This window comes from Eulemur rufifrons, chromosome 7 (assembly GCF_041146395.1).
Source record: "Eulemur rufifrons isolate Redbay chromosome 7, OSU_ERuf_1, whole genome shotgun sequence".
In the NCBI taxonomy this organism is placed as follows: domain Eukaryota; kingdom Metazoa; phylum Chordata; class Mammalia; order Primates; family Lemuridae; genus Eulemur; species Eulemur rufifrons.
This window is the reverse complement of record NC_090989.1, coordinates 14,060,766-14,078,756: the sequence shown is the minus strand read 5'-3', so window position 1 is coordinate 14,078,756 and position 17,991 is coordinate 14,060,766. Positions and strand designations below refer to the sequence as shown.

Here is a 17,991-nt window from a genome sequence, read left to right as displayed (position 1 = left end):
GTAAAATGTCTTTGAATAAATGATATTAGAATCACTGGATATGTGTAAAGAACAATAAACAAAAGGACATATATTGATGTATGTCATAGACCTATATGTAAAAACTGAAATTTTAAAGCTTCTAGAAAAAAAAATAACAGAATATCTTTCCAACCTGATGGTAGGCAAAAGTTTCCTTAGAGAGTATGAAAAAGTACCACAAAAGAAAAGTAATTGATACATTTGACTTCATCAAGATGAAAGTATATGCTTATTAAAACTCACCAGTAAGAAGTTAAGAAGGCAAGCAACAAATAGGAAATTATTAACAATACATAAATCTGACAGTGGATTTCTGGAGTATGTGAAAAATTCCAATTTTAATACCAGTAAAAGACAACAATCTATTTAAATAATGAGGGGGAAAATGAACAAACACTACACAGAAGAAGATATGGGAATGACCAATAAACACAAAAAAACTGCTCAAAATCACTATTCACCAAATAAATGCAACTTAAAATCACAGTGAGATACCACTTAGCATTCATCAAATGGCTGGAAGAAATATGACAATATCAAAGGTGGGTGATGCTGTGGAGCTCCTAGAACTCTAGGGTACTGCTGGTGGAATAGTGAAATAATAAAACTAAGTTTAGAACACTTGTAATTTCTAATAAGGTAAAGCGTATGCCCTATGTATGGCCTGGAAATTCCAATCATAAATTTTTTTTCACCAAGAAAAACTAAAAACATATGTCCACACAAAGAATGAAACAACCAACATCCATTGCAAATTTATAGGATAATTTTTTTTTTAATTTTGGGACAAATCACTGTGAGTCAATAGGTGAAAGAATAAACACATTGTGATGTATTGTCAAAAGGCAACAGAATACAACACAATAATAAAATTATTAAAATATGTACAACAACAGAGAATTTCAAAGCTGGATACAAAAGAGAAATACTGTATGATTTCACTTTTACGAAGTTCTAGAAGAAGCAAATTAATCTATAATGATAGAAATCATTACAGTAGTTGCCTTGGTGCGAGGAAGCAGGGATTGGTTAAAAATGAGAATGAGAGAATTTTCTGGAATGGGGAAGTATTTTATATCTTGATCAAATAGTCATTACACAGGTGTATGTATTTGTCAAAAACACCAAACACTACACTTTAAAATCTGTTCATTTCATTGTATGTCAATACTAATTGAAGTTTTAAAAGATTATTTAAAAGAAGAAATATTATTTATACCTCTATGTAAAACCATTTAATGGCTTCTTTTTGGTTTTAGCAGAAAGTCTGCAATCTCGAACTAAACTTCTACTAAGGAACTGCAGAGAATGGCTCCAAAATACCTTTGTGGCATAATTTCAAGTCATTCTTCTCTTTTCCCTCAATGACCAGCTAAAATGGCTTTCAGTTTTATAATGCACGTCTCAGACTTCTGTCCTAAAAACACTTCTCCCAGCTCCAATTATCTATTACCTTCTTATTGTTTAATCTTATTTCAAATGTTATTCCTCTGGGAAGCTTTGCCTGACTTCTAAGACTAAGTGAAGTTCCCTTGATTTATATTATTTTGGCGTCAAGAAGTTCTCATTCAGCGTTCATCATTATTGTAATTAAATAATTATTTAATATTTGCTTTATGTTAGACTCTCAGCCCAATTAGAATAGAGACTGCACATTTTTAAAAAAATTATTCTTCATTATGGAGTAATGAGAAAATACAATCTTATTTTTAAAAATATATTCAACAATATATTTCAATAGTATAGATTTTGGTTCATGATAAAAGATCCATGAATGTATTGTGAAAAATGATGATATTGAAAAAATACTTGACAATGTGTTCTGAGGCACAACTAATGAAAAACAACCAAAGGGTCTGGGAGTTGCAGAGAACAAAGCTGCTCTCTGTAACCATTCATGAGATAAGCATTAATAAATAGAAATTGTTGAAATCAAGTGCCCAGAAAAGATTCATGAGAGAATTTCCTGGGAAAACGGTTGTATTAATTCTTGGAAATCAGAGCTGTAAACCAGGTAGACAGATGACCAGTAGCTTCTGAAATTATAATTGCGTGGGCAGCAGATCCTTGGGATCTAAACCCGGGTTCCAAATGCATAGTGTAAGCATCTGTCAAAGTATGCAGCCCGAGAGGGCAGCAAGCGTGGAAGCAACTAGACATGATCTGGTAAGTACCAGCTGGTCTCCTGTTAATTGTGTAGAATGGGATTAATTGATGAAAATTGGAAGACCACAATTGGCTATATTATATGTAGTTGTTGAACCAGAGAGAATAAAATCTGCGTTTGGAGAAATTTAGAGTGTTGCTAGAGATTTGGAATGGGGGAGAGTGGCAGTTTCTTGAGTGGTAATGGCATGACATCAGCTCAGCTATGAATTTTTGTTGTATTATAAAATAATAAAATTATCTTATCTCGATTATCAATTGAAATGGGATAGTATATATAACTTCAGGAGCAGTTGTGGTATTTTACAAGTTTGTATTTCCCATCACTGAATTTTACTGTTTGTTTATGAGCACTTTCTTATACTTCTATTTACAATCAATCTGTTTTTGAGTTGTTTTTATAAATTTGCTTGTTTACTAGTTTCAGTAGGCAAAATAATGGCCTCTCAAAAATATTCAAATCCTAAATCCTAGAATGGGTGAATATGTTATCTGATGTGGCAAAGGGGGATTATGGTTGCAGGTGAAATTAAAGTTGCTAATCAGCCGACCTTAAGAGGGAGTGTCATAGACTACCAGGTGTAACCAACGTGTGTATGCATAAAGGATAATTTGACTCAACATTGCTGGCTTTGAAGACAGAGCAAGGAGGCCATGCACCAAGGAATGCAGGTGGCCTCTAGAATCTGTAAAAGGCAAGGAAATAGATTCTCCCTTAGAGCCTCTGGAAAGAAATGCAGCCCTATCAATACCTTGATTTTAGACCTGTGAGGCCATCAGACTTTTGCCCTGCAGAATTATAAGATAGTAAATTTGTATTGCTTAAGCCTCTAAATTTAATCTAACTTGTTATGGCAGTAATAGGAAACTAAAAAAGATATTATAGTATATTCCTGAAAGCCAGAAAACCACTCCTGCATCTGAAATCCAGAAACAATGACAGAGGAGCCTGGCCAAGAAGCTACAGCTGCTCCTTATGAAAGTTCTGACATTGTCTATGTTTTGGGGTATAAAGTTTGATCCTTTCTCTTGGGTGAAGATTATGTCTGACTTGGGTCAACAAAATTAAAAAATCAACAGAGTTATGAAAAGAACTGAGTTTATAGAAGAGTTTACTATTTGCTAGTTTAATTTTTATAGTGCAATTGCTGATGAATTTTTTCCCAAATATTGACTCACTGTGCCTTTATTTTTTTTTCTTATAACTATATAAGCACCATGACTATCTCCTAAATACAGTGGAGGAGGAGGAGGAGGAGGAGGGGGAGGGGAAGGAAGAGGGGGAGGGGGGAGGAGGAGGAGGAGGAGGAGGAGTGGGAGTGAGAGGAAAAAAAAGAAGAGAGGCAGCCAATGAGGGAAGAGAGGAAATAGTGAAAATGGCACAGCTGGATAGATCCAATAAAATAAATTGGGTGGAATAAAGTAGTTCTCACATCTTTACAATAACTTGCTCTGTAATATTTTAAAATTCTATCTAACCCTTCTGTTTCAATTTCAACCTCTGTAGAATAAATATGTTGAATTTGATGAACTCTACAGCTCCTTTTATATTTCATATTTTATTACTTTGTAGTAAAAGAGGAAGTAAAGAGAACATGATAAGATGGCTGTGATATACTTATAAGTTTTTCCCCAAGTATCTAATACTCTGTATTCTATTTCTAATTTCAGAGAATGTTTAAAGATCTTATAAAATAAAGAATAGGAAAAATATTTGAACATCGCTTGTTCTATTACATCTCCTGTTATTGTACTGTCTTAGTACCTTACTTTTTATAAGACTTGAGTGTAAGAGCGTAGAACAGTATAAATATACCCCATCCAATTTTATTTCAAGATACGATGGAAACAGTCATTTTTGATGGTAGCAAAGACTTTGGTGTTTTAGATTAGATTCAGTTTATATGTTGGCAAAGAACCTAGGAGCAACTTCACACTTGCTGAGCCTAGCTCCTTTCCATCTCAGTTTGTTACCTGCCTTCTTATACAAATGGTGATCATTTAAGCAGATTGAAAACAGTAATTGGGGTACAGAGAATTAGCTAATTAAAAAAAAGTAACATTCTTCTGTCACTACCTAAAACTCACAGATGCTCTTTTTCTAAACATTTATACCCACAAGTTAGTATTTCATTTTTAGTATATTTCATGCACAGACCTCAGCATATAAATCTAAATTATTTTGGCACTCCTCAACTTTCTGATACATTCTGTTCTTAGAGATGCATGGCATATCCACAGAGTGAATAAGAATATTCAATTCTTTTTAAATTTTGGTTAAGAGAAAGGCTATACCTAGAAACTATGGGAATCTAGAAAACTCTTGCTTAAAGAGGGAAAATATCTAAAGCCCAACCAAAATTAGTGCAGAGCCCCTACAATCTGGGTATTCCAAAGCCCTTTAGCAGAAACAATGACAACACAAAGCCTAGTCAATATATTATTAATTGTTAGAGTTTGAGTTTCACGCCAAAAAATCATTAATCTGCCATTCTGCTTCTGTAAAACCTGCTTGCTCCTGCTTGCTACCCCCAACACAGAAATTCCTAAGTGACTACAACATCCATGTTCTGCATAAAATGATTACAGCCCCCACGTTTTGCGTGAAGCTATTACAACACTCATGTTTTGCGTGAACAAGATATGGCCCAGACACCAACCTGCCCAGATCCTGTTATACCAAAGATAAGAAAATGATGTAATGCTTACTCAAGGCTTTTTGTACACGTGATTGCTCTATCTTAATAATTTTCCCCACACAAACTTACAATATAACAACTTTCTGTTTCAAAGGCTCGCTGCTGCTTTCTGTGCTGCCTTTGGGTGATGCAGAGGGTAGTCGCTGGCCAGCTAATAAAGACTCCTGATTCGGCTCAATTCGGTCTTTAGGTGATCATTTCTCGCATCTCAGACTGTATGGTCTCAGACCATAACATTAATAAATAAAAATATTAACAGCACATTTGGACAGCAGAATGAAGAGTTTATTAAAATAAACACAATTGACTCCCCTGTATTTTGGGAAGAAATGACAAAACTATAATTTCCATCCACAATGCAATTTGGGTTACTCATTAAGTTTTATAGATTGGCAGAATCACTATATCAGTGAGCATTTCAGGGCTGGAGTGGAGAAAGGAGCTGGTGAAGCAGGTGGAGGAAGATGGCTGAATAGAAACCCCAGCAATTATCCCTTGGCAGGAACACCAAATTCAACTCTCCATGCAAGGAAGAAACTTCAAAGGAAACAAAAATCAAGTGAGCAATCATAGGACCTGGTTTTAATGTTATATCAAGGAAAGAGGCATGGAAGAGGTGGAAAAGAAAATCTCGTGCTGCTTACACTATTCCACCCCCATCCCCTGTCAGCTCCCCACCAGTGCGCCAAGTGGAGAGAGAATCTGTGTGCCCAGGGGAGAAACAGTGAAATGACTGTGGGACTTTGTATGAAACTCAGGCTCTCCCTGTCATGGGGGAACACAACACAGGGCAGAACTCTGCCAGTGCCCATGGAGGGAGTGTTTAGACCACCCCTGCCAGAGGGAAGTTCTCTGCACAGAAACCCATGTTCCAGCTAGCCACACCACCAGCTAACAAAAAGTGGCCTAGAACCTGGAATAAATTTGTAAGGCAGTCAGACGACAAAGGCTGATGTTTTGGGGCAATTTCTATGGCTGTGCTGGTTTGGAGCCAGTGGTCTTGGGGGCACATGACCCAGTGAGAGCCCAGCAGTGGTGGCTAAGCCAGTGCCTGTGTTACCCTTCCCCCAATTCTAGGCAGTGCAGCTCAGGGAGAATCTTCTTCCACTTACAGGAAGAGAAGGGAAGAGTTCAGAAGTCTTTGTTTTGCAACTTGGGTACCAGCTCATCCACAGTAAAATAAACTACCATGCAGACTCCTGAAGCCCCTGAGTCTAGGGCTTAGGTCCTAGACAGAATTTCTAGGCCTACTCTGGGTCAGAAGGAAACACACTGCCCTGAAATGAAGGACCCAGCCCTGGCTGTATCACAACCTGCAGAATCAGGAGAACTTGGGCTTTGAATAAAGATCAGAGTTAGCCAGGAAACAGTCACCATGGACTGTGGGTGATACTGGGCTGGCTTCAGGTGTGACTCGGTGTAATCCTACCTGCAGTGCCTACAAAGGAGTTCTCTCATCACTCCTCCCCCAACTCCAGCAGCCCAGCAGCCACCAAGAGTGAGGGAAAAGAGTGAGAGACTTTGCCTGGTGATTCTTGCATCTTACCCAAGTCCATCAAGATGGTACCACCAGGAGTCTGCAAGAGTCACAGCATTACTGGGCTTGGGACATTCCCAGTGCTAAAACATCTGTAGTGACCAAAGACTTAGATCACAACACTCGATTCCCTTTGAATATCTGGGAAGCCTTCTCAAGAAGGACGGGTTCAAACAAGCCCAGACTATGAGGATTAAAATAAATACCTAACACTTCAATGCTCAGACATTGACAAACATCCACAAGCATCAAGAACATCCAGGAAAACATGACCCCACCAAATGAACTAAATAAGGTACCAGTGACCAATCCTGGAGTGATGGAGATATGTGAACTGTCAGACAAAGAATTCAAAATAGCAGTCCTAAAGAAGCTCAATTAACTTCAAGACAACACAGAGAAGGAATTCAGAACTTTATCAGAGAAATTTAACAAAGAGATTGAGATAATAAAAAAAAAATCAAATTCTGGAGATGAGAAATTCAATTGATAAATTGAGAAATGCATCAATCTCTCCATACCAGAACTGATCAAGCAGAAGAAAGAATTAATGAGTTTGAAGATAGGCTATTTAAAAATATATAGTCAGAAGAGAAAAAAGAAAAAAGAATACAAAATAATGAAGCACACCTACAAGATCTAGAAAATAGCCTCAAAAGGGCAAATCTAAGAGTTATTGGCATTAAAGAGGCGGTAGAGAGATTGGGGTAGAAGATCTATTCAAAGAAATAATAACAGAGAGCTTTCCAAACCCAGAAAAAGATATCAATATTCAGGCTTAAGAAGGTCATAGAATACCAAGCAGATTTAACCCAAACAAGAATACCTCAAGGCATTTAATAATCGAGATGCCAAAGGTCATGGATAAATAAAAGGTCCTAAGGGAAGCAAAAAATAAAAAAAAAAAATAACATATAAAGGAGCTCCAATACATCTGGCAGCAGATTTCTCAGTGGAAACCTTACAGGCCAGGAGAGAGTGGCATGACATATTCAAAGTACTAAAGGAAAACCCTTAACTCTAGAATATTATATCCTACAAAAATATCCTTCAAACATGAAGGAGAAATAAATACTGTCTCAGACCATCCTACAAGAAATGCTAAAAGTTCTTCAATAGGGAAGAAAAGGAAACTAATATACAATAAGGAAGGTATACAACTCATGGGTAAGAGTAAGTACACAAACACAGCATACTATATTGTTGTATTAATAATTGCAGTGTATAAACCACTTATATCTTGGGTAGGAAGACTAAAAGACAAACATGCATAATCAGTAGCATTTCAATATGCCAACAGCAAACAATCTGAAAAAGAAACCAAGAAAGCAATCTCATTCATAATAGCTACACACAAAATAAAATACCTAGGAATAAACTTAACCAAAGAAGCGAAAGATCTGTGCAATGAAAACGATGAAGCCTTGATGAAAGAAGTTGAAGAGGACACACAAAAAAGAGGAAAGATATTCCATGCTTATGGAGTGGAAGAATTCATTTTGTTAAAACGTCCATATTACCTAAAACAATCTACAGATTCAATGCAATCCCTATCAAAATACCAATGGCATTCTTCACAGAAATAGAAAAAATAATCCAAAAATTTATATGGAACCACAAAAGGCTCAGAATAACCAAAGTCATTTTGAGCAAAAAGAACAAAACTGGAGGAATCACATTACCTGACTTCAAATTATACTATGGAGCTATACTAACCAAAACAGCATGGTTCTGGCATAAAAACAGCTGATGCATAGACCAATGGAACAGAATAGAGAACCCAAAAATAAATCCACACATCTATAGTGAGATTATCTTTGACAAAGATGTCAAGAACATACAGTGGGTAAAGGACAGTCTCGTCAATAAATGGTGCTGGGAAAACTGGATATCCCTATGCAGAAGAAGGAACTAGACCCTTATCTCTAGCCATATACAAAAAATCAAATCAAAATGGATTAAAGACTTAAATATAAGACCTGAAACTATGAGAGTACTAAAAGAAAACATTGGAGAAACACTTCAAGACATTTGTCTGGGCAAGGACTTCTTGATTAGTACTTCCAAAGCACAGGCAAACAAAGCAAAATTGGACAAATGGGATCACATCAAGCTAAAAAGCTTCTGCACAGCAAAGGAAACAATAAACAAAGTGAAAAGAAAGCCCACAAAATGGGAGAAAATATTTGAAAACTACCCATCTGACAAGGGATTACTAACTATTAATAGAACATATAAGTAGCTGCGAAAACTCCATAGGAAAAAAATGAAATAATCCAATTAAGAAATGGACAAAAGATCTGAATAGACATTTCTCAAAAGAAGATATGCAAGTGGCCAACAGGTATATGAAAATATGCTCAATATCATTAGTTATCAGATAAATGCAAATTAAAACTAAAACTATAATGAAATATTATCCTACCTGAGTTAAAATGGCTTTTATCCAAAAGATAGGCAGTAACAAATGCTGGCCAGGATATGGAGAAAGGGGAACTCTTGTACACTGTTGTTAGGAATGTCAATTAGTGCAACCACTATGAAGAATGATAAGGAGGTTCCTCAAAAAACTAAAAATAGAACTACTATGTGATCCAGCAATCCTATTGCTAGGTAGGGAATTCAGTATAACTAAAAGATATTTGCACTCCTATGTTTATTGCAGCACTATTCATAATAGCCAAGATTTGGAATCAAGCTACATATGTGTCCACCATTGGATGAACGGATAAAGCAACTGTGATACGTATATGCAATGGAATATTATATAGCCATAAAAGAATGAAATCCTGTCATTTGCAGCACATGGATGAAACTGAAGAACGTTATATTAAGTAAGAAAGCTAAGCAGAGAAAGACAAATTTCACATGTTCCCACTTGTATGTGGAGCTAAATGTTAAAAACAACTGATATTGTGGTAATGATGATTACCAGAGGCTGGGAAAGGTAGCAAGGAGGGGGGAATACAGTGGGGTTGGTTAATGAATGTAAAAATATAGTTATATAAAATGAACAATATTTGATAGCAGAACAAATGGAAATGTCCCTAAAGAAAATGGATTGGGTGTCATAATCTGGATCTATAATTTACAGAAGGGAAGCCATGGGCCCTATAATCCAGGGATGTGAATGAAGCCACTGGGTCCACAGCCCAGGGAGTAGCATCTCCTTGATCCATAGCCCAGGGAGCAGCAACTGCTGGATCCAAAGCCCAGAGATCCAGAGTAAATCATCTGACAAGGGCTGCAGAGTGTGGAGCTCCTTGGGTGGTAGCAGGACATCTGGCAAGGGCTGGACACTACATAGGACGTCTGGAAGCTGGTGGGCTCACAGCAGGTCTCCTGACAGCCACGTAGAGAGAGGAGCCCAGCTGGCAGGTGCTGGGGGAGCAGAGGTCAGTCCTGTAGACCATGTTTTTGGGGGTAGAAAGAGCCAGGAGGAGCCTGGGCGGGGCACATAGCCCTTAAGGGAGCAGGAGAAGTTTCCAGAACAGCAGCTGTAGGAAATGTTGATAGGATATGTGAGTCCAGCTGAGTATAAGAGAAGATATGAATTTTATTGTCACCTTCTTGACATGGCATTTGTATACTCACAGCAATAGGTGTGGTGCCCAACAGGATCATCCTTTTACATATTTGTCCTCCCTCATTTACACAACTCCAACTCAGTAATCTTCTCTATAATTGCATTTGAATAGTTTTCCTGCATATTGTATTTATGGATGCTATAATTTTGGTGTTATAGCACAAAGCCAATGAACTACTCCTATGTCAGAAATGCTGTGACTGTTTTACACTAATACTTATTCTATCATGTCTAGGAAAGCCTCTCCTTTCCTGTTGGCATAATTTTCATGTGTCTTGCTACTGTCTGTTATGGACAAATACTTTTCTCTAAATGGTGGGGAATGAGATAAAGTTACCTTTCTTTTTTGTAGCTGAATCAAAGATACAACTTTGGCCTTAGTGAGGAACTGCTAAAAACTAACCCTACTTGTCACCATCCCTTCTCATACTACAAAATTATTGCTTATCTCATACTATGACCCAATGTGTCTCACATCCAATGTATAGGGAAAAATATGAGCCAAGACGAATTGAATAATTGGTGCTCAATAACCTAGGGCCATGTCTAGGACCAGAGAGAAACCTGAACAACTATTTGGAGATATGGTGACAGCAAGGAACAGAAATGAGACAGAGTCACAGGTGAAAAACATTTCGGGACCTTATAGAAAGAATCAAAATGGTAAAAACTACTGATATGAGAAAAAGAAATATTTGAGTTTTAGATACAGTGTATCTGCTATGAGGCCTGGGACCCCAATAAATTCTCATCTGTCTATGTCGCAGCCTAAGGAATTCACTTCTCAGACTGTAGTCAGGCCCCTTGAGATTTTAGTACCCCTGCATTTTTTAAATGACTGAAATAATGTACAATTTGACTAGGTCCCTGTTTGCTTGTACATGTTACCTGCTAGCTTCTTACCTGGCACCCTTGTTCCCACAGTAATTATTAACTGATGATGTACTGTTTGTTTGTCAAGCAGGAGGCGACAACTCCAGGGTCACAAGGAAGATATTTGAGTTTGTTTTACAGAAAGAATTAATGTCCTTGAAAAAGTTGTGACTTTTTCACAGCTTCAGATGCCCATAAGTCTGGTTATTCAAGGTGTGGACCAAAACTAAAGGACTCCCCTCTTCAGTTCCCTGAAATACCCTATTCATTATTTCCTAACCACGCAAAAGCTCCCCACTTCATCTCTTTGTTAAGACAAATCTGAGAGATTTTCCTCAGCTGTCTTCTCACTTTGGCCAAATCAAGTAAACCTTTCTCTATCCTCAAACACCGGTCTCACAGTGTTTGACTTTAACTACCCATTGGGTACAAGAGCCTAAATTTAAAATTCTACAGGATCTTAAGCTACAGGAGGTTTAATTAATCAATGGCCCTACCTGCTGTGGTCTAACACTGCATTTGTGTGGAAGCCTTGCTTTCCATGGGCTGCTCCTAGGCAATGACTGAGCACAGTGGAGATATGAGGATTTCTGTGAGACCCAGGATTCCTTTGATGGCTGACTTTGACTTAGGATTTCCCTAATATCCTCAAGTAACTGACTTTAATCTGCACAAGTCTCAAGGACTTCTTTCTTTTTCTCCTTCACTTGGGTCAGACCCATGTCCCAGTCTGACAGCTCACCTAGTCTTCTCTCAGGGGAGATTCTGAAAAGAAAAAAAATGCAGAAAGTCTGAAAATATTGAAATTTTAAGATTTTTTTAAAAATAAAAGAATTTGTTGGTGGATAGCAAAGAATTCAGAGTGAACATTTTGTCTTGAGCATGCGAACTGGTATTTAAAAACAATTGTTTCAATTGTTTAATGATTTAAAAAACAGCAACAAAAAACTTTTGAGGTTAGCTTTGGAGGTAATGTGAAGATTGTCCCTGGGTAATGTCTGCTGAAGCTGTTTCCTCCATCTTCACCTTAATTGAACCAGGTCTATATCATTTTCCTCATTATATTTTCACATGCAAGTTGATGCTTTTTATCAATATTGGTAAACTCTTAATGGTAATCCCTTCAAATATTATTTCTGCCCCCTCTCCCCCCTCTCCTCCCTCTTTTTATATTTAGATTTTAATTATAAATAAGTTACACTTTTTTTTTCTGGGTTACATATGACTTTTATACTCTTTTCTCTATTTTCTATCTTTGTATCTCTTTGTGATTTAGTTTGGGAAGTTCCTTCTCCCATCTTCCAATTCACTAATTGTCTGTGCAGCTATGTTTAATCACTTGGCAAAACCAATCCATTAGGTTTTTCAAATCAGTTACTACATTGTAAATATCTAAAATTTTGATAAGATTCCATTGTATGGTTTTCAGTTTTCTGCCAAAATTCTCAATCTTATCTTAATTTCTTAAAATATAATTATTTCTTAATAATAATACCTTCCCACTTCCTATTGGTAAATTTTTCACATAGGTATTTCAATGTCTGATCTTGACATGTGCATTGTATGGATCCTGTGATTCAGATTCTATATTCTGGTTTTTTGTGTGTGTGTGAATTTCAGTCTTATCTTCATATAGTCTTGCTATGTTTTGGGAGAATAGTAGATATTTCATATAAAAAAACAGATGATTTCATCTTCCTCTGAAGAGGATTTATTAATGCTTATGTTTCTGGCAGGCTGCTAGGATAAGAACAAAAGCATCCTAGATTATTTTAATCCAATCAGGGATTGAGATCTTTTAAACCTGAGCTTTAGTCCTTATAAGAAGCTGTCTATTAGCAATTCTATTTTACTTCTAAGAATTGTTCTCTTCAAGATCTTAAATATTTCCCAGAACTCTAACTCTTTTTTAAAAAAATTTTGAGCATTAATTTGTCATGAGACTAACTCTTTGATAGATCCTGAATTTCAATTTTGTTTCTCTACCTGTGTGAGTTTGTGGAGAATCACTCAGCCTCTTAATGACTGCTTTCAAAATCAGCATAAAACTTTAAGGGGACAGAAGCTCCAGGGGCAGGTTCATTTATCTTGACTTCAGCTCTGGCTCTTATAACATCTTGGTGAATCTGCAATGCTTTGGTATTTCTCTGAAGTTTTCAAACATTATATATATATATATATATATATATACACACACACTATATATGTATATACACACACATATATATATTTCAGCTTTTCTATTCTCATTGAAAGGAATAGTTCAATATTTTAAGTGAGGACAGTCATTCAAAAGTCTGTTACAGTAGTTTAAATGGTAGTGGATGACATCTACCAAAATTCAAGAAATTCAAATGCTGCAGTTGTCTTTCTAACCCTGTCTGCTGTATCTATACCACACACACCTGCTTTACCCTGTGTCACGAGACAGCCTAAACTCACCACATGCCTTCATACTTCTCTGCTTTTTCCATTCTATTTTATCCTTCCAGACATTCTCTTGTTCCTTTCCATCTTTATAGCACGCATGCTTTTCAAAGTGGCACCCCACCCAATAGGAGCTGCCAACTCCCTGCCCATATCCCATGGGTAATCATCTGTATACCCTGAAAACTGAGTACTGGGGGCTTCTGTGAAACTCTGCTCAAGGACTTTTTCACTTCCCAAGAGAGTGCTGGGTCCCTGTGTAAGGAATGCTCCACTAGCATTGACCTCCACTTAGCAATGCACTCTGATTTGCCTTCCTTTTATTCCCTGTCACATTTTCCTACTCCCTGTAGGTATTTGCTGCGATCACCTCTCAAGTAAACAGCATGTATTTGAATCCGGGTTTTCAACTATTGTTTCTGGACAATTTATTTTTAAAAAACACATACTTGGAAGCCTCATTAATACATTTATTGAGAAACCTTCAATGTTTTTACACCTTATAAAATTTTAACAAAAAGATTCCAAGGCAAAAATATCAAGAATATATTACACGTATAAATATGCTTTGATATTGCATGTGGCACATTTAAGAAAAGCAGCCAAGATAGCTTTCTCTGATGAATGCATTTTTGAGAATACAGGATTCAAAAGCCCTATAACTTATGTTGGATAATTAAAAAAGAACATATTTTGTAGCTAATAATTAGTAATACATAGTGATTAAAGAGAATCATTATATAAGAAATATTGAGGCTCTAACCTAGATGATTAGTGAAAGCAAGATCCCTAGCACGTTAGTAACAAGTTGACTGGTAATTTCAAGAGGTGCCAAAAGTTTTAATTTTCAACCCTGGATGAGATTCAGCTGGAAGCACATCTCAAATACCAAAAAACCATTTCATCCAAAGCCCAGTGAGAGGAATCTGCAATCAAAGGATCAGAAGCTTTTGGATAGACAGCCCTGAATGATAAATTTTATGTGAAATTTTCAATTGTTGATAAATAATTCAGTTAAAAAAGGACAATGATCTGTATCATACAGAAAAAATACTACAACCTCTGAGATCAATTTAGTCCCATTGGGGGCATTTATAAATTCTTCTTAAACTTATATCAAGTTAATGTAGATGAAGTTTTAGAGATTTGGAGGCAAAGGGAAGGGAAGAATACCTCTTTTCATATTAATTGGTGAAGAGAAGGATTCTTGATCAAGGAATCTGCGGTAACTGAAGACAAATTTACTAAATCCCCAATTTCACCTAATAAATTTATGTTCCCCATTTAACTCTTAAGTTTTGTCTTCAAGATTATTTTTGAGTTATGTTTGAAACAAAACAGTGGGGAAGGAATAGTTTTTACAATATTTTAGGGACAGGACACTTAACCTACTTGCTAAGGCACAAAGTAAGGAGAAATGAAATCTGGTGTAGACGAATGGAAAATAAAAACTCACTGAACAGCTATTTGAATTGGGTGTATTTACTTCTTTCCTCTTCTTTCCTCATTCCTCTTCTTTCTAGAAGGTCTATATGAATTTATTTTTTTAATATTGCCACACATTTTAATTGATAAAATTTTATATTTTTAACATCATTGTTGTATGTTTATTATGTTTTATTAGAAAATAGAATAAGAAAATAATGTCATTAACCATGACAGTACATTTCCTTGGGTCCTGAATATAATTTAACTAGTTATGTTTCAACATAGAATATTTTTTGAATGGACTTAGAAAGTGGCTGGTTATAGTCTAAGAATATGACAAATCTATCAAACCTTTGTTTTCAACATTGAATCTATAGTTCAGCAGAGCCAAACAAACAATAAATAAAATATAATAAATCGAAAAAGAAAAACAAATGCTCTAGTCAAACAGGCACAGAAAGAAACAGGAAAGAAAATAGGAAAGAGAAAGAGAAAGAATGAGAGAAAAACATTCATTTACTCTGCAGAGGAAAAGAGAACTGGGAAAAAGAAAGTTCATTCATATTTAGGCAGAAAAATACAGGATGACACCTGGCTCTACAAGTGGCAGAAAGTCACTGAAAACCTGTACTATGAAAAGCTCTGGATATTTATAAAAGTAGATAATAAAAAGGACAATAGATCAAAATTCATAAAATATGCTCATTTTGAAAAGTTTTAGTTATAGAGACATTGGGACAAGGCACACCATAGTTTAAGACTGCAATAGAAAAAAATCTGAAATCCCCAAGCCTTCTCTTTGTTCATCTTCCAGTTGTTCCCTTTGCTCATCAGAACAGCCTTTGGCTCTTCAGTTGTGTAGAGGTAAGTTCAGACTGTGACTCTGTTTTGATTGAGCCCTTTTCCATGACCTTGACTTTAAAAGCATGTTAAGGTCTCCTTCAGTTTCTAATCCTCTCTCAGTCTCTTTGCTTTATTTGTTTTTGGTCTCTCTTCACTGGATATGAGACACTCTGTGTAACTGTAGTACTTTGTGTGTTAGTTTTCTATTACTGCCAGAACAAATCACCACAAAATAATTTCAGAGCATGGGAATAAATGGCTACAAGGTGGAGAGTTTTCATGAAGGCTCCCATCCAGGTGGAAACTAATCCATTGCACCAAAGAAAATTAATGCTATCTCATTTCCCACTCTTAGGAGGGGAGCATCCACCAGCAAAGCCAGGTGTGCATATACAGGAAACAGAGATGGGTAGCATAAGCCAGAAGGGAAGGAAAAGCTTCCCTTGCAGTAGTGAGATAGGCAGGCGTTAATGTAAAAGAGTCATGTCATTGCTGACATACAAGTAGTTCATTGGCTTTGTGCTGTAGTACCAAAATTATAGCATCCATAAATACATTATATGGAAAACTATTTGAATGCAATTACAGAGAAGATTACTGAGTTGTACATATGTAAATGAGGGAGCACAAATATGTAAAGAATGACCCTATTGGGCACCACACCTATCGCTGAGAGTATATAAATGCCATGTCCAGATGGTGGCATTAAAACTTAGAAGCCTCTCAGTTACACTCAGCTGAACTCACATCTGCTATCAACATGTCCTACAGCTGCTGCTCTGGAAACGTTTCCTCTCGCTCTTTCGGGGGCTACCTGCACTCCCCAGGCACCTCCTGTGGCTCTTCCTTCCCCTGCAACCTGGTCTACAGCACTAACCTCTGCTCTCCCAGCACCTGCCAGCTGGGCTCCTCTCTCTCCAGTGACTATCAGGAGACTTGCTGTGAGCCCACCACCAGCTGCCAGAAGTCCTATGTGGTGTCCAGTCCCTTTCAGACATCCTGCTACCGCCCCAGGATCTCCTTGCTCTGCAGTCCCTGCCAGACGACTTACTCTGGATCTCTGGGCTTTGGGTCCAGCAGCTGCCACTCCCTGGGCTATGGATCAAGGAGCTGTTACTCCCTGGGCTGTGGATCCAGCGGCTTCAGACCCCTGGGTTATGGAGGCTGCAGCTTCCCTTCTCTGAGCCGTGCATCAGGATTCTACCGCCCATCCTACCTGGCTGCTAGGACCTGCCAGTCTTCTTGTTACAGACCTACCTGTGGATCTCACTTCTATCGATTTACTTGCTAAGTGTCTCGATCATTTTGAGTATTGAGATTAAAGTCTATACTCAATGTAGCTATTGTTTTCTTTTTCACCATTAACCACTATCCTTTTACTCTTCCATCACCAGCTCTTGCATCACTATATTCTGGTAGACTCTGAAATTAATGAGTATCCTAACATTATGTACTAATAGCTACACTATTGATAGAATATATGCTATTTGATTTGCTTCCAAGAGCTCCTGCAAATGAAAATTTTAATCTAATAAAGGTATTTCATCTGGCACCCAAATATATTATTCACATTATTGTCATTATTATTTTGCTTATAGGTTTTGTATCCGGTAATTTGGGGGATTAAAGTAAAAATAAATATGACTAAGTAACTGGATTTGGGGCACATATAATTTGATGGACTTGAGAAGATTTCTGTTGACATTGGGTATGTTCCCCATCAGGAATAATCATTTCTTGGAAGACCATCGTTTGCACTTGCAGACTTGTCTCAACAGCAGTGAGAATGGCCTAAGACTGGGACACATGTATTTCTGCTGATAGAGGAAAACAAAGAAAGAAATTAATATATGAACTAGAAATGCAGACAACAAGAATAACATATAATTTATAAGGTGAGTCGTACACTTAGAGAAAAACATACTCAAAAGTCTAATATCTGAGTGTGGATTTTCAGCCAACAATAAAATGAGCCTTAAGCAACTCTCTAAGACAGACACTTTGCTCCTTGTTAGTTGGCAAAAGTGTCAGGATCCCTGCCTCCCACAAGTGGGGTGGCTCTGAGCCTCACCTGCAAACATGTATAAGAAGAATCACAATAATCTTAAGTGGGAGTAACTGGATTCAGGAGTTGTGGGCAACTTCCTGATGCTTCTCCAAGGTTCAACCTCAATCAAGTTAAGAGCAATGCACCTGAGCAGAGTTGAACAAACATTTATATTCATTAGTCTTAGTGTGGTTCCTCCTTTCCCCAAGGCAGAGCTAAAGTCAAACTTTTCTGTGCAGACACATTTTTGGCACAAGATCCCAAGAAGCAAGTATGAGAGTTCACACATGGATAAAGAATTAAAGAGGAAAATCTCATGAAAGGGTACACTTTAGAGTTGGTTTTATGATGAGCAACTTGACCT

At 37.1% G+C, this 17,991-nt stretch overlaps 1 protein-coding gene across 1 annotated transcript; it reads left to right on the top strand.

Annotated features, from left to right (window-relative positions):
* The first annotated feature begins 16,286 nt into the window (after positions 1-16,286).
* Positions 16,287-16,871, top strand: LOC138386136 (keratin-associated protein 13-1-like). Its single transcript, XM_069472381.1, has one exon. It carries the CDS (start codon positions 16,341-16,343, stop codon positions 16,869-16,871), a length of 531 nt encoding a protein of 176 aa, XP_069328482.1. The 5' UTR covers positions 16,287-16,340.
* Positions 16,872-17,991: the final 1,120 nt, after the last annotated feature.

What these genes read in the sequence shown, in the direction of transcription:
- LOC138386136 (XM_069472381.1), top strand. Translation starts at nt 16,341, where the DNA reads ATGTCCTACAGCTGCTGCTCTGGAAACGTTTCCTCTCGCTCTTTCGGG.